Source organism: Gracilinanus agilis, chromosome 3, assembly GCF_016433145.1.
Source record: "Gracilinanus agilis isolate LMUSP501 chromosome 3, AgileGrace, whole genome shotgun sequence".
Taxonomy (NCBI): domain Eukaryota; kingdom Metazoa; phylum Chordata; class Mammalia; order Didelphimorphia; family Didelphidae; genus Gracilinanus; species Gracilinanus agilis.
In genome coordinates, this window is record NC_058132.1 from 422,127,074 (window position 1) to 422,145,506 (window position 18,433).

General features: G+C 37.9%; 1 protein-coding gene across 1 annotated transcript in view; it reads left to right on the top strand.

The window, feature by feature from the left end:
- LOC123242505 (SH3 domain-binding glutamic acid-rich protein-like) overlaps window positions 1-18,433 on the top strand; it is a 114,501-nt gene that overhangs the window by 31,848 nt on the left and 64,220 nt on the right. Inside the window, exon 2 of the mRNA XM_044670305.1 lies at window positions 4,399-4,584. Coding sequence (XP_044526240.1) covers window positions 4,399-4,584 — 186 coding nt within the window. The remainder of the gene's footprint in view (window positions 1-4,398; window positions 4,585-18,433) is intronic.

Here is an 18,433-nt window from a genome sequence, read left to right on the forward strand (position 1 = left end):
GATTTTCTTCTCTTAATGGTTCAGAAACAGGTTTGCAAAAATCAGACATGTGTCAGAGAGAATCTTCCTTTGTCATTTGGCCATGGAAGTAATGCATGAAATTGTCTAGTTGAATTTGCATGTTGGCCTGCATTCTCTTTTGGGAAGCTTGTTGTGATTTAATAGAAAAGAACTGAAAAAGGAAAATTCACTAGCAAAAGACAGCATATACAGAAAGAATCACATAGCAGGAGGAAGCTAATGGAGTTTATTGAAAAATGGGGTAACCAATCAGACTTTTAGGAGTGTCAAATCTTTAGGAATAGCAGTTTCATAGCTGAATGGAATTTGTAATAGAGTAGGGAGAGACTTGAAATAGGGAGACCAACCAGAAGGCTATTGTAATAGTCTAGCAAAAGGGTACATTATCAAAACATGCAGAAAAAATTGACAAGCTCTGGTTCCTGACTATTTAGTAAGGTATCTCATATAAGATGAAGAAAGAGGGTTGAATAAAGAAAAACTCTGAGTTTGCAAATCTGTAGCATTGGAATTATTATGGTGTCTTTACCAGAGACAAGGAGGTTCAAAAGAGGGAGTTATTTATGAGAAGACAAGGTACATATTGAACTTGAAATCCTTAAAGGACGTGTCCAGAGTATAAATGTCTCCACTAAGAAGTTGTCAACATGAAAATGAAGCTCAGGAGAGAAACTAAGGTTAGATATATCGCTTATGTGCAAAGAGTGATAATTTGAACCCATAGGAAATTGATAGATTACCCAAGAAAGAGTCTGTGGATGGAAAGTGAAGAGGGCCCAGGATAGAGTTTTAGGGTATACCCACAGATAAGGGGAAGAGTAAAGGAAACTGAAATGTTCAGATAGGCAAATCAGAAAATGCATTGTAATGAAAATGAAGAAAGGAAAAATGTAGACCAAACTTTTGGATGATTAACTACAAATTTTCCTTTTGATCTGAGTGTGTTGAAAGTGGAGACATATAAACATTATTCAGATTTTTGGTTTTTGTTTTCCTGTTTTATATTTTATAGTACTTCTATTAATTATGAACATAATCCCCTTTGCTCAGAGAGGTTATATCATCTAGCTGAGATGAATATTTATAGGACTGAAGAAAAATCATCATTATATTCTGATGCAAGGAGTCCTGGGGACTTGGATTACACTAAGGAAAAGATAGTCCCCCTTTCCCCTTGTTTTGAAGTAGGGGCACTGAAATCTTGGAAGTGAGACGTGTTTAGGTGTATTGAGAGAGAAGTCTAGAACTAGAGTGCTGACTCCTGCTGTAATACATTAGAAAAACTGTTGTGATGATGGCAAGAGGACTACTGCAGGTTTCTGCCACTGAGAGGGAGGAAAGGAAGAAAATGGGATGGTGGTCTGCTGGGAGAGTATTCGGTGCTGCAACTGCTGTTGCCTTTCTTGCTGCTACCACTTCTGCTTTCACTGCCCCAAATGTGGAGAAAAGTCTTGAGATATCTCTGAGAAAGCACTATAGTCAAACTATTCAGGCCAAAGCAGAAAAACTGTGTCTGTGCTTCTTAGTGGAAAACTATAATCATGGCACTCCTCTTTTCCCCTTGATTATAATTCTTTATTGGATCATGGTCAGGATTATTTAGTATTTATGATTTTTTTGCATTTGTTTATGAGTTTTTTTATGAAGTTTTGTGAAGGTTCCATGTTCAGCATATTCTATTTCTATTGAAAGTTTAAAAAATTCTATTCAGGTTCTTTACTACTTTCTTATTTATCATTTTTTTTTAGATTTGTGTATGAAAGTATTATATTGAAGTCTCTTAAAGTCTTGCTGTTTATTGTCCCCTGTAATGTAATTAGTTTTTCCTTTAAGTACTTTGATGATATACCATTTGGTCTCTATATATTAAGTCTTAATATTGCTCAATTATTAATTGTATCTCTAAGCATAACAAAATAGTTTTTGTTACTATTTTTAAATGTCTATTTTTACTGTTGTATTATCTAAGACCATGATTACCTCTCCTACTTATTTCATTTCACTTGAGGCAAAATACATTCTCCATCTCATTTTACCTCTTTGCCAATCATTATGTTTCAAGTGTGCTTTTTTGAAAATAGCATTTTGGATTCTTCTTTCTAATCTATTTTCCATTCTTCTGTTTTATGGATGTTAATCCTATTTATATTCTTTCAATTATGTCCTCACATAATTTTTCCTGTGTTTAATAATCCTCTTCTTTACAAAGATGAAGAAATTGTGGAAAGAAAAAGAAATGAATGAATACTAGTAATCTTTAAATGAAATTATTTGTTTCCATTCTATTGTTCTTCCTCATTTTGCCCCTCAAAACCTGTCATTGCTTCTTATATTTCTTTTAATCAGCTCCTTTATGATCCAGCGCCTAAAATAAAAAAAAAGTCTTTTGTTTTTATATCAGCCAAATTTCTCCCTGTATTTCTTTCCCTACTCTCTTCTCAATCTCCTTGGGATATATGCCTAGTAGCAGAATTTCTGGGATAGATATTTTAGACACCTTATTTGCATTTTCCCAGATTGATTTAAAAATAGTTGTACTAATTCACATCTTTACAACAGTTTACTAATATGCCTATTTTCCCATGATATGTCCAGCATCTACTATTCCCATTTTTGATCATCTTTACCAATTTGCAGCAATTCTCTGAAATTGATGTTTGTTTTCCTTATTGCTATTCCTTCTAAAACTATCTTTTTAAACCCCCCTGCTTTCTTCTCCCTGTCCTTACCCATTTCCTTATTTATTTTATTGTATTTTTATATCAGAGACTCTTGGTGTGTTTGAGTATATATGGGAAATTTTGTTCAGTTCTTCTTGTTCTGGTTCAGATAAGTGTTAGGTTGCCAGATGCCAACTCCCAACACACTTTCTTCGACATTTGTCTGGTCTTTTTTGCATCCCATTTATATTAAATTATTAAGTTCCTCTTCCCCTTTCCCCCCTCATTTCTCAGATGTATTTCTCTTGTTCTCTCTTATTTCTTGTCTCAGGACTATCAAAACACAATAAAACCATTCCATGTCCTTTGGTTTTTTTTCTCTGACTCATGAAGACATGGCCCCTCCCCCATTCAGAGATAAACATTTCATCATCATAGAGCCTCTTCCAAATGCGAAAATATATTTATCTTTCTAGATTTCTCTTGACTCCTATGTTTCCATTTCAGAATTTCTACTCAACTCTCATGTTACATCAGACATGCTTAAAAGTGTCCTATTCTGTTTAAAGACCATTGCGCCCCACCCATGGTAATCACTATTATACTCAGTATTACAGAATAAGTTTTTCATATTTGTAAATTTTTATCTTTTGCCTTTTGAAATAACATTAACATTTTTCCTCTCCTTTATTTTAGTTGCTGTTTTTTTGCATCCTAGTTATGGTTTCCTTGTTACTTGAATTATTTTTTTTCTGATTGATTATGGAACTTTTTCATTGAATTGGAAACTATAACATTTTTTTTCATTTTGGGGTTTCTTTCAGGTGATTAAAAGTGGATTCTTTCTAGCTCTAACTTCTGATTATGTAGATCTGGTCAGTTTTCTCTTATGATTTCTTGAAATATGACAGCTAGACTTTTTTTTGTTTGGTTATGTCTTTCAGGTATGATTTCTAAATTATCTTTCCTTATACTGATTTCTGACTCATTTGCTTTTTTAACCTAATATCTTCTATCTTTTCAATCTTTTGAAATGTGTGGTGCAATCTATTAAAGAGGGGAAGGATTACTGTATTAGTCTTTATGTGCTTCTTTATACTTTTTCTTTAGTCTATTCCTGCAATCTGATATATTTTCTTTCTCCTTTATACATACATCTTCAGCTAGTTTTCATTTCATATGACAAGTTCCTATTTCAGGTTCTTTCCAAAAGCACATTTCTATGTTGGATTTAATTGATGTTTGCTTCATTCTATCAACTTAAAAAGCAAAACAAATACCTTTCTTTTCTCCTCTAATCCCTCTTTCCTTTTTCTTCAAGCCTTACTGCTAATATAATCTACAACCCCTGCTTTATTTGATAATGAATGTGGTTCCAAACGTTAAAAGTGTTTTATTTTACAAATACAAGGTTTTATTATTTTGTCATATAAAGCTCTGTACAAAGTAGTGTCATTATATTCATTATTAGGAGATTTTAAAAATTACATCAATTTAATTCAGTTAGATAATTTTATTGAATGACTACTGTATAAGTTGGCACACAAAAAAATTTTAGGCGCACCTAAAAAATTCAGAAATTAAGGTGTTACCTTGTGAAAGCTCTTGAAAAGGAAGAAATATTATCTCAATATCTTATACATAAAAATGAGACAATTTTATGACTGCTATACAAAACAAGCATAATGCTTATCTTTCCCTCCCCACTTTTAACCAGATTAGGAAGAAACAGCAAGAAGTAGTGGGCTTTTTGGAAGCCAATAAAATTGACTTTAAGGAATTTGATATTGCTGGTGATGAAGACAACAGGAGATGGATGAGAGAGAATGTACCTGGAGAGAAAAAACCACAAAATGGAATTCCTCTTCCTCCACAGATCTTTAATGAGGAGCAGTATTGTGGGGTAAGAAGTTACTTTTTTGCCATTTGATGGATGACAAAATTCAAAAAGTTAAAAATTCTTCTGCATGAAAATTATGTCATCTAAAACTAATTTATTTAGTAATAGCAGTTTAAAATGTTGGGGATTTTTAATCAGTGGTCCCAGGAGATGCTTCTGTAGAAGTAAAAATAAAATACATAGTAATTTATTAGTACAACAAAATCTTATTTATATTCAATAAAACAAATATGCACATATATTGATCTGGGCAGTGAGGCAGATAAAATGACTAATAATACATGAACTCTTAAAAAAGCTTGACCAGGTGATATATTGACAGAGATAAATATTTGCCAGTATGATAAAGGGGGATAATTAAAATATAGTTTTTTTTTAATTTTCAGAACTTTATAATTTAAATAGTTCATTTATACATTTTATACATAATAATTAGGAAGATTTATATGACTGTTATATAAAACCAGCACACTACTTATCTTCCCTTCTTCTCCTCTAACCAGATTAGAAAGAAACAGTAAGAAATAGTGGGATTTCTTTTTTTTTCCCTTCTTTTTAAAAAACCCCTACCTTCTGCCTTAGAACCAATACCTTGTATTGATGGTAAGGGCTAGGCAGTGTGGGTTAAGTGACTTGTCCAGGGTCACATGGCTGGGAAATGTCTGAGTGTAGTGATTTTTCCATAGCTTTTTTTTTATAGTGAAATTTTATAGTACCATGGTAGGGAAAAATGAAGGGATTTGACAGATGATCTTTAACATTCCCTTTAGCTCTAACATTCTATGCAATTTTGTAGGGCTTATAAAAAAACAGGGATAGAGAAGATCACAGAAGATAAATTTTGTTTACATAAAATTAGAGAGTTTTTGCACAAAATTAACATAGTTAAAATTAGAAGATAGCTGAGGAAAAAAAATCTTTCATGTCCAAAAAGACAAGGAACTAATTAAAATTATAAAAGCAAGACCCTTTCTGCTGTAGATTATTGGTCAAAAGATATGAACTGGCCATTCTCAAAATAAAGATTGTCTGGGGGCAGCTGGGTAGCTCAGTGAATTGAGAGCCAGGCCTAGAGATGGGAGGTCCTGGGTTCAAATGTGACCTCAGACACTTCCTAGCTGTGTGACCCTTGGCAAGTCATTTAAACCCCATTGTCTAGCCCTTACCACTCTTCTGCCTTGGAACCAATACATAGTGTTGTTTCTAAGAGGAGGTAAGGGTTTAAAAAAAAGATATCCAAGTTATTAATAGCCATGTGAAAAAAAGTACCAAACAACTAATAAATAAGAAATGAAAATGAACAGTTCCGAAGTTCCATCTCATATCCAACTGATTGACAAAAGATGGCAAAAAATAGATAATAACAATCAGTAGAGGGGCTGCAGGAAAATAATCATAGCAATACACTATTGGTGGGACTGTGACTTGGCCCCAGACCTTCTGGAAAGCAGAAGTGTGCCTATGAAGTGACTAAACTGTACATACTTTATGACCTACTAATAATACTATTAGACTTATATGTCAGAGATAAAAGAGGATATAGACCCATGCAAAAAAATATCTATAGCAACTTTTTTTTGTTACTGCAAAGAACTAGAAACAAAGGGGAGATACTTACTAGTGGAGGAATATATGAACAAGTGGTCCTAGATGAATATGATGGAATGTTACTAAAACATAATGGCAAGAATGGTTTTACAGAAACCTAGGAAGAGTTGTAGAGACTAATGTAGAACTAGAATAATAATTTTTTTTTATTTTTAAAATTTTGAAATTTTAATTTTATTTAAAATATTTTTCCATGGTTACATGATTCTTGTTGTCTCCCTCTCCTCTTCCCTCCTCCCTCCTGGAGTTGACAAGCAAACTTATTCCCATATTATTCATTTTTGTAATAGAATAATCTTTTAAAACCAAATCCTCAAATCATATACCCATATAAACAAGTTGAGAATAATTTATAAAATATAAATCATAAAATGACTTCAATGCCAAAAAAGAGACAATCATGAAAAACTATAGAACTCTGATAAAGAAAATGGCAAGCTGGAAGACAGATGTTGAAGCATCTATACCTCCTGACAGAGGAGTGATGAACTTGGATGATGAAATGAGCCATACGTTTTTGCACATGGGCACTATGGAAATTTGTTTTGCTTCTCTATGTATATTTATGACAGGTTTTTTTCTTATTTTTCAGTTGGTGAGGGCAAGTGGGAAGGATATTGGAGCTAGAGATAGGTTGCCCAAAAGAAAAGAAAAAGAACTCATTGAAGCTTTTGAAAAAATTACACAGATGAAAGTAGAAAGCAAGACAAACCCAAATAAGCAGGGAGGGCAGCTTTGAAAATTGCATGTTAAAGTTATATTCTTAAATAGAAAAACAAGTTGTACTTAAGAGATACATAGTTTCATATATAAAACTCTTTCATATGTGTATCACTCTCATGTTAGCTATCTTAATAAAGGGTTATTTTTCTCCATGTTTTACATTTTTATTTATGTTATTTATATATAATATATATTATATGTAATATATAATATATAATAAAATTATGTATTTATGTGACTCCAGAAGGATTTCTCATTCATATATAAATTAAATAGAATTTAATTAGCAAAAACAAAGTGAGCAGTGTCAACTTTAAAACTCAAGTGAACTGGTAAGGTCTGAAAACTAATTCCCTTTGCTCCCATTTCTTTTGTGTATATTTTCCCACAGAAACGGATTTTTCTAGGGAAATGCTTTCATTGTCCATGTTTCAAGGTTACATTTTTTCCCAACAATCTACTGTTGTCATGGTGATTTCCTTCTTAAACTTCTGGATAGCCTTCAGGCAAATTCTCTGCTCATGTATCAGCCATTTTCTAAATGCCCTTTCCTGGTGTTACTGCCATCACCAAATCCTGGAAACCCCTCAAGTCAGGTTAGGTCCTTGTTAACAGACCAAATCAGATAGAGTCTTTGCTCCAGCACTGATGGTGTCTTCTCAATGATGTGAACTCATGTTGTCTTGGATACCTTGTTCCTTTGATACCATATTGAGGATGACTGACTCCTAATTATATATTTTAAAATGAGGGTTTGAGAACTGGCCAGAGTAGAATTGGTTAAATACAGTCTTTGGTTCCTGGAGGGAAATCTGAATGGCACCTGAGCAGTTAAGGGCAACCTCATGGTCTCTTGAGATGAGAGAACCAAGTGGCACCAGAGATGCCACTTTATGGAACCAGCTGTGGAGTGTGCAGTAATTGCTGAATTAATCTTGTAACTGTGGGAATAAGAGTAGAGAGCATTAGAATGCTAGTGATGGAGTGAAATAGGAGTTCATGGACAAGTAGAAGAATTATTAGACAAGTCTCTTGGAACCTGTAGAGAAATTTTTGGAATAAGTCTACTGGAGATGAGTTCTTGAACAATTCTGATCTGGGAAATAGGCAAGGGTATATTTTAAACATAATCCTTGTTCTCACTTTAGATTATTATATAGGGAGGCATAAGTTAATTCCTTTCACTTATGTCATATGGTAAGGCTTAAAAACAGGCAACATGCAATAGCACAATCATATGCAATCCCCACATGTACAGATTACATAAATTTTCAGATTAAACAAAAAAAGGAACAGATTTTACAAAATTCACCAAACATTCCTACTTACTTAGCCTTTGCCTTACAGTACTTTTCTCAACCACAAGCAAAAGAAAAAACGTGGAAATAAAATTGACTTCCTATCTGCAGAAACATGTACTATACTGAGCTTTTCAAATTACATGGAGCTCTTCCCATAGGGTTTTGAGTTTTAAACCTGGAGTCAGCTAAGTGTCATCCCTTTCTCAGTTGTGTATAAGACTACCCACCTGGGCTCTGGTCAAAAAAGCACATCATAATTCTTTAGGAATCCATGTTCTGAAGGTGATTTCCATTGAAGGCAGGTGATTTCCTTTGGCTACTTATTCCAAAGGACCTCTGAAATTCGCCTCATAGATCTTTGCCCCTAAAAAAGGCAAACTTTATTGAAATGAAGACAAATAGTCTGATCTGGAGAAGTGGCAAAGAATGACAGATTCTTGTGGATTTTATGGGCATTCTTACACCCTAAATTCATAAGGCATTATACATAATTATAACTTAAAATTTTTTTCATGTCCAATTTTTCCTGGGTTTAATTTAGGACAGTGATGGACAAACTTTTTAAAGAGGGGTCCAAAGGAAAGGAAATGCTCCTCTGTCAGTCTGTTTCTAAGGCAAGTCTTTCAAAGTTTCATTGTATTGTATCCTACTCATTGTTTTAGTCAGATTAGGAATGTTACGTAGAGATGGATGCATGGAATCCCTGCAAAGATACAGGGACAGCCTCACCCAGAATTCCAGGGGACCCCCCTGGAGAACTTTGGGTGAGGGGGCAGTACTGAAGCATCAACTGCTTGGGGGGGAGGGGTTTGAGATCCAGGAGTGTCTAACCCCCTCCTTTCTCACTGATTCCCTTTCACAAATTGCCTCCTGACATGCTGAATGTTGTCCTCAGTAGTCATGTCCCTAAACTCTAGGATAGTCTCCCCAGCTTCCAGCAGTCTGTCTAGGTATATGCTTGGGTGATCCTCCTTCCCCTGCTTCAACTTTTCAAATGAGCCCCATGCATTTGATCTTCTGGCATGAAGTCGCATCGCCTCTGCCAAGTCCTCCCTGCATCTCCTAAGATATGTCATATTTGCATGGGATGACAGCTCCAGATCTTGATGATTTTCTGGCCACAATGCAAGATTGGGATTGCTCCTTGTTTCTGTGATAAACTTATCCTTCTCACTTGGGGTAAATAGTTCTGATAACAGGAGTTCAATGTCCTTGAAATTTGGATTGTAAAGCCTGACTGCTCTTTTAAATTATTTGATCTCCTTATGTGGTGTGACTTGAAGGTTTACTAGCTCTGACACAAATATCTGCCTCTCCAAATTATCTGTTATTATTGTCATAACAGTTTTGGCCAGCCAGCCTAGGATTTTTACTCTACAACCTAGTGGAGAAGAGATATATGGCCAGTATGATCAATAGAGCAATTATTACTTTGGGGTTCTCTGGAGTTTTACTGTATGGGATTTGGCAGACTTGTGCCACATTTTGGTTTGTCACAGTTCCCCAATTTTTTAAAACAGTGATAGAACTTTATGACACTTACCTTTGGCTAACGATAACAGTGGGGGATGCCTTGGCTTATGTACCATCAGGGATAGCCATGACTGCAACTTGCTATGGGGCCCTAATGATTTTGAGGAAGGTACTGGCTTTCACATTTGGAAAGGCTGAAGTTACTAACCCGGTTATGGAACAGATGTTAGAACATATGAGGACACTGATAGAGATTAACAAAAAGATTAGAGAAGGGAAAGAATTAGATGCCAAGACGATTATGCAATTGGAAAAAGTAGAGAACACGGTCACAACAAAGAAGGGGAGTGAAATAAAACAAGAGATTAAAAATGACAACCCAGAAAAGCAAGAAGTTGCAGGGGCAGAGGCAACTCCTGTAACAATCCTTCTGATAACAGATAGGACAATTGTGCAACCGGCTGCTGGAATCATTCATGTTAAGGGCTACAAACCATTTACTGGAGGGGATCTAGAAATTTTAAAAAGGAGGTTCCCCCAGTTTTTTGTAAATCCACATAAGGCAATCAAGTAATTTAAAAGGGCAGTCAGGCTTTACAATCCAAATTTCGAGGACATTGAACTCCTGTTATCAGAACTATTTACCCCAAGTGAGAAGGCTAAGTTTATCACAGAAACAAGGAGCAATCCCAATCTTGCATCGTGGCCAGAACATCATCAAGATCTGGAGCTGTCATCCCATGCAAATATGACATATCTTAGGAGATGCAGGGAGGACTTGGCAGAGGCGATGCGACTTCATGCCAGAAGATCAAATGCATGGGGCTCATTTGAAAAGTTGAAGCAGGGAGAGGAGGAACACCCAAGCATATACCTAGACAGACTGCTGGAAGCTGGGGAGACTATCCTAGAGTTTAGGGACATGACTACTGAGGACAACATTCAGCATGTCAGGAGGCAATTTGTGAAAGGGAATCAGAACTACATCCAGACATATTTTAGACTACATTGCCCACAATGGGAGACCATGCCAGTTGAGGAATTGAGAAAGACAGCGGCTTATGTCCATGACTCGAAGGATAGTGAATCTAAACCATCTAGAACCTCTGAAAAAGATCAAGAGATTGCTGAGCTAAAAAAGCAATTGAGGGAAGCTCAGAAGGCCAGGGAGGTGGAAGAAATTAAAAATATGGCTCTGATGTCCACCAATCAGAGGAGCCAAAGCAGGCCTAGGCAATCCTCTAGTGGCAGGGCAAACAATGCAATTAAGAGATGTTTCTTATGCTCCAAAATTGGCCACGTGGTACAGGATTGTAGATTTAAGTCCCTTAGGAATAATAACAATAACAATAGGAGGAATACATACTATAATTCCAGATACAATAGTAACACCAATAATAATAACAACAGGGACAACAATAGTAGATACAGTGATAAGGTGAAGGCCAGATGTTGTGACCATGACTGTGCCAAGTTTAGTAAGTCCCCAAGCTTGTCAAAAATGGAAGAATACCTGTCCCAAGGAGCTAGACCTATTACCTTATGAACCGAGGAAGCAGCCTTAGAGAAAGCAGTTGTTGCAAGAAAAGAGAAGGGCAGTGATAATGATGTAACAAAGGAATGTGAGAAGAACAAAATGGGTGCAGAAGATATTATGAGTTATGGGTTGGAGGAGGTAACGCAAAGTTACAAAGATATGACTGAGGAGGAATTGCAAATGGAGGAGGATATAATAGAAATTAAGGAGAGAATTTATGGGAAAGGAAACAGTAATATGGGGTACACTGACAGAAAACCAGGCACATCTGCACAAGTTCTTGATAAAAGCTTGAAGAAGGTAGCATTCCTTGATTCTCACTATGGAGGGAGAGAAACATTTTGTAGTAAGATTGTGGATCATTTACATGTACAGCAAGGCCAAGCACAAGGGCAATGATCATAGATAGGTGTTCTAATGGGGATCTCTTGGAAACAGACAGTGTCAACAAGGGAGATGGGCTCCTGCAGACCATTGAGAAGGAAAGTGCTAAATTCTCAGATACAGGCACAACCTCTTCTCTACCACCAACTAGGGAAGCTGGAAGGGAAAGTGGAAAATCTGGTAGCTACAATACTAAAGGAACTTTAAAGCTAGATCCTGGAGCTAGGGAATTTGTACCAAGCCTACTTCAGGGTCAAGTGCATGAAGATGTAGCACACTTTCAAGCCTGGGATACTCCAGAGAGAGCTGCCTTTGGAGTAGATTCTGAGTTAATGCATTTAAAGGAACTCAGTTTCATAAATGTCAGTAGCCAAGAGAGGAACAAAATGACATCAATAGGGACAAAGGAAGAATCTACAACACTGACTTTGTTTCCTATGCAAAATACATCTAGAGTTCAGTTTCCTGTTACTGACATGGAGTCTAGGGAACAAATATAAGAAGAAAGCATAGACTCACAGGATTGGGATGTGGTCATGAACCAAAAACACATTTCCAATTCTGAAGAATTTCCTTTAATGCAGAGAAATACCTCTCCTGAATCTAACTTTGCACAAGTCAAGCAAAGCATGTTCAGTGAAGAGAAGGACACTCTACCTTACTCATGGTCTGGGAAAACTGAGATACACTTTGACACTGATAGGCCCATGAACAGTCCAGGGATGCCAGTTCAGGCATTGGCAGTCCAACAAGCCACTTTTGAAGGAGATTTACCATCATTACACTCACAGAATCCTGAGCCAGCACAGACAGAAGTCCTGGAACAAGATCAATGGGATTTGGGGGACATAGAGATAGAAACACCTTTGGTACCTGTTGATCAGACAGCTAAAGTCAGGGAACCTTTGGTTATGGTGACAATAGGAGATCAAATCTATCCTGCTCTTATTGACACTGGAGCAACCCGGTCTGTGTTGACATCAGCACCAGAAAATTATGCACTAATGGGGTCTGTGAGAGTAAAAGGAGCCACTGGGCAAATGGAGTTGGTGCCCAAGCTAAGATCTAAGATGGTGAAAATAGGCCCAATGACTTTAGATCATTCCTTTTTGTTGATACCCGGTTGTCCATTCAATCTCCTGGGGAGGGATGTTCTTTGTAAATTAGGTGCCACTATCCAGTGTGATAGGTCAGGACAGATATTCCTACACTTACCCAAACAGTCACTCAAGCACCATCCCTTGCTATTCCTAGGGCAAGTGGAGGGTGATGAGGAGGAATAACACATGGGGAGTATCTTTGAAATACCAGAAGATATCCCAGAGGCAGTTTGGGCTAAGCATTCAACTGATGTGGGAATTTTGAAATCTGCCACCCCAGTTAAGATCGGGGTGAAAGAGGGTACTCCACCTAGAATCCCTCAGTATAAGTTGAGCAAAGAGGCCACAGAGGGTATCAGGCCCATTATCCAAAGTCTCCTGGAACAAGGCATTTTGGCCTACACTATATTCGAGTACAACACACCTATTTTGCCCATTAAGAAGCCAAAGAAAGATCCAAATGGCAAGACACAATGGTGTTTTGTGCAGGATCTGAGAGCAGAGAACAATTTTGTTAAGAAGGGACATGCAGTGGTACCTAGCCTGGCAAATATCATCACCGAGATTCCAAGTAACACAGCCTGGTTCACGGTTGTAGAACTGTGCTGTGCATATTTCACTGTACCCCTGCATGAGTCAAGTCAGAAGATTTTTGCATTTTCCTGGGAGGGCAAACAACTCTGCTGGACCAGAATTCCACAGGGTTTCGCTGAAAGTGCAAATATCTTTTGCCAGATCCTGCAAAGAGATCTTGAGTCCATCATATTCACTGAGAGCAAGCTAGTACATTATGTGGATGACCTTTTGCTAATGTCACCAAGTGCTCAAGTCTGTCAAAGGGACAGCAAATATCTGTTGCAAGAGCTATGCAAAAGGGGTTACAAGATTTCCAAAAATAAGATTCAGTGGGTGTTGCCACGAGTAGAGTACCTCGGCTTCATGTTGGAGAAGGGTATAAGACGGATTTCCCAAAGAGAGTTGCACATATACAGAAGCTGTGCATGCCTAAGACCAAGAAGCAGCTCCGTGCAATATTAGGTATCATAGGTTACTGTAGGCAATGGATACCTGGTTATAGTCTGATCTCAAAACCTCTAATAGACTTGACTAGGAACACTGTCTCAGAACCTTTAAAACTGACACAGGAGCCCAAGCATGCGATAGAAAAACTGAAAACAGCGGTGTTGTCCAGTCCTGCACTTGGAATCCCTGACCATGCAAAACCATTTCACCTGTTTGTGCATGAGGACAAGGGGATAGCCAGTGCAGTGTTGATGCAGACTCTTGGGGATCGGTTCAGACCAACAGCCTATTATAGCTCCCAGCTAGATGTTGTGGCTAGGGGGATGCCACCATGTATGAGAGCAATTGCAGCTGTAGCCCTAATGGTTAAGAAATCTTCTGATCTGGTTTTGGGATGCAGGATTATGCTGTACTCTCCTCATCAAATAGATACCATCTTGAAAAACAGCAACCTGCAAGCGTTTACATCCCAGCGCTTATCCCAGTATCAAATTGTGTTGCTGGGCAATGAGAATCAACCTAACTTTCCATTGTTGTGAGGAGATCCACCCAGCTACACTAATGCCAGACTTATCGTTAGAAGGGGAACCCATCCATAGCTGTGCAGAAACCTTGGACATAGTTCAGAAAACGAGAGATGACCTGACCAATATTCCTTTGGTCTCTCCCAATCTGACTTTGTTTACCGATGGTTCTGCGTTTGTGATAGATGGAGAACAGTATACAGGTGCAGCTGTAGTAACTCAAGACGAGACTTTATCGTATGCAGCTCTACCTAAGTCCATGAGTGCTCAAGGTGCTGAAATCCTGAGTCTCGCCAGAGCTTTAGAAATTGGCCAGGGTAAAAGGTTGAATGTTTGTACCGATAGTAAATATGCATTTAATGTAGTACATTGTATGGGCCAAATTTGGAAATATCGGGGATATATAACAGCTGGTGGGAAGGAGATAGCCTATCGGAGCCTTATAAACCAACTCCTGAAAGCTGTCCAGTTACCTAAGGAAGTGGCAGTAATGCATTGCCGATCACATCAAAAGGGTATGGATGAAGTCTCATTAGGAAACAGGAGGGCAGATATAATGGCCAAATTCGGTGCCTGATTCGGCCCTATCCATGTGCTGAACTTCTCCTTGGTGGATGAAGCAGATCTAAAACAGGCATACTCCTCGAGGGAAGTGAAGCACTGGGTAGAAAATCTAGGGGCCAAATTAGTGAGAGGTGTATGGTTTTCTAGAGAGGACAAACCCATTCTTCCAAGATTTTTATATAATACCCTATGTAATGCATTGCATGCCAAAGGCCATCATGGGACCCAATCCCTAGTGGATGGTATTCGAAGGCACTGGACGGCTCCTGGTATATCCACTTGTGCAATTAGAACATGCCAGAAATGCAAGGTTTGCTTGCAATACAATCAGGGCCTGACCAGAATTAAGGGACTAGGAGGCAGATAATTGGCATATACCCCGTTTGAGTGCTTGCAGATCGATTATATGTCAATGCCCAATTGTCAAGGTTACAAATATGCCCTAGTCATCATTGACAGGTTGACTTGATGGCCAGAAGTGTTCCCTGCAAAGAAAAACAACACAGCCTTTGTGGTGAAGACACTTCTGAGAGAGATAGTTCTGAGATTCTCTGTACCAGCTAGAATAGATTCGGACCATGGGTCACACTTTTCCCAAAACATCTTGCATGATATTTATAAGACCTTGGGGATAAAGAGAAGTTTATATTCAGTCTATCACCCCTCTTCCTCAGGGCAAATTGAAATCTGTAATAAGAGAATGAAAACTCTCATTGGGAAAGTGTGTTCTGAAAGCCATCTGAAATGAGTACAAGCACTCCCCATTGTTCTTTTTTATTTAAGAAGTCAACCCTGTAGTGACACATGATTGTCACCGTATGAACTCCTGTATGGGCACGCTCCGTGGCATAGTTCATCCCAGAAGTCAGTTCTCTTGTCACACATTGGAGCTGAATGTCAGCTATATAGATATATAAAAGCTTTAAAAAAGAGACTGGATGAATTGCACAAACTTGGTTTGTTAACCCAGAGAATTCCTTTAGACTTTAGCTTACATCAGCTTAAACCGGGAGACATGGTCTGTATAAGGAAATTTACAAGGAAATCTGTTCTCGACCCTAAATGGGTCAGGCCTTTCCAGGTGCTATTAACTAACCTAACTTGTGTGAATATTGAGAATAGGGACCCTTGGTTCCACATCACGCATGTGAAGCCTGTTAAAGAACATGCTGTACATGAAGAACATCATGAAGAACCTCCTGACTTAGAGCAAAATGAAATGAATGCGCTGCCAAATCCACAGCAGACAGATGGTTATGATGAAAATGAATGAACTTCTTGAAATTCTAAAAAGGAAAAAACAAGGAAAAAAAAGCTGCAAAATTTTTTTGCAACACAAAACAACAGAAAGTTAATACAATTGCATCACAACAACTAATGTTCCTGATTAAGAAGGTGACAAGTCAACCGCCAGACAAGACGATAGACAGCAGGCAAGTATGCATGTATACAGAGGAAGAAACGAAGAACATAGGAATTACAAGCTGCAGAAATTCACAGCAGAGGCGGCACGAAGGAATGGACAATCACAAGAGTGTTGTAATCATTATTAAGTACTGTGCAGGAAGAGGACTGGAAGGAAGAAATACGTGGAGCAGCAATATCATGTTATAAACACACATTGAACATATGAGACATCACATGGAAGTTGCGTGCCACACTACATATGGCTACACAAGGAGAATTGTGGTTCTCCAGTGGGCCAGAAGATCCTTGCAGTAAGGGTAAGTATGTGCATACATCAGCACTCATTAGTTCATTGGACATAACACAAACTGATTGTTTACCTTTTTGATAAAGACCTCATGTAGATAAATGAGAGTCTCTTTTATATATATGTATTATATGTAAATGTGAATAGCTGTATATACAGTGAAGGGTATCCTAGGATCTCTAACATATCAAAAGATCCATTGTTTGTTTTTTTGATTTGGTAGACATCAAGGTAACTTCCATCTGTCAATAGGCATTGTGGATAGCCTGTATTATAATTACTAACCCATAGTGTAGAGTTACTAACATCTTAGGGAAAGATACTTTAGGGATCTTTGAAATACAGAGTTAGTCAGGGAGAGTCACTATAGTCTATAAGAATAAGTAATGTATATAGTGTACATATACTTATGACTAACAAAATAAAATTAATATACTAATGATTTAGAACTTAGGATTATTAACACCATTAACTTAGCTTAAGTAAGGTACTGTTGTGTGGAGATGCAAAGCATGGAATCCCTGCAAAGGTATAGGGATAGCCTCACCCAGAATTCCAGGGGACCCCCCTGGAGAACTTTGGGTGAGGGGGCAGTTGAGAAGAGTTGGCAGTTGCTTTGTGGGGGTTGAGGTGAGCAGACAGACTGCTTACTGCTTCAGACTTGGGGGGTTCACCTGAATGGCCATTGTGGCATAAGCCAGTGTGTTTTCTACTCAGGGGTTAGCCTTTTGTTAGGATCAATGCTTATCAATATCAATATAATAATTATTTAGTGATTTAGTGAATTAGATATATAAATTATCTACCAAGAGAGCCAGGTCAGTTAGGTGCCTTCACCCCCTCCTGTGGGGCGAAGGGCAGCTTCAACCTAATAGATCAGAGTCACCTTTCTTTATCCAAATACCTTCATTAACTCCTCTAATTTTCCTTTTTACTTCTTAATATAAACTTTACCTTCAAAAATCTGTGCCTGGAAATTATTTGGGGGAATACTCACAACTCAAGTCTGGTTTGAATCCTGTCAGCTGCCAGTTTTAAGAAGATCCTTTATCTCAGTCCTCAACAGTTAGATAGCTAGCTTCTACTTATTCCTCTATCAGACCTGTGGGGAATATAAATTAAAGAAAGGGAACATCATTGGGGTTCATCCATAACAGAAACTTACCAGAAGAATCTTAGTCAGTCTCCATTTTCCAACTGAAGCATCAACTGCTTAGGGGGGAGGGGTTTGAGATCCAGGAGTGTCTAACCCCCTCCTTTTTCTCACTGAAGCCTGTCAGTCAATGTCTGTGACTTGAAGGTTTACTGGCCCTGACACAAATATCTGCTTCACCAAATTATCTGTTATCATCATCATAACAGGAATAATATCCAGCAGCCAGATAGAACATTTCGGGGGCCCGCATCTGGGCTGCAGGCCGTCATTTGCCCATCAATGGTGGAAGATATCCAGAATTCTGTCTACCTTTACAAGAAGAGAATATCTTCAGAATTCCCTGCAAATGGATAGGGCCCAATTTTATCCCAATCTACCCTGGGTTCCACTGCATAGAAGTAGAGTTCTTTGGTGTTGCTGAGGATTTGGAGGGGTGTCTGGTTTCTCTGACATTGTCCACAATACACAATAAGAGCATTCCTCAAATTTTAGGAGGTCCCCTGTACCCTAGTTCCATTTAATCACTAACAAACTTGTAGTTTTTATAAAAGAATTATTTATTTCAAAGGAATATCAACAAATATACATTCTCACCAACATGTGTTGTATAATCTCTCTCCCAACAAGTTAACGCCTCATTCTCTGAAGTGGAAATAGGGATTAAGTTAAAGTTTTAGTTTAATTCCCACATATCATAGTCCTAAATTCCAACTCCTCAATTCCCCATTGGACTTGATGGCTAGGT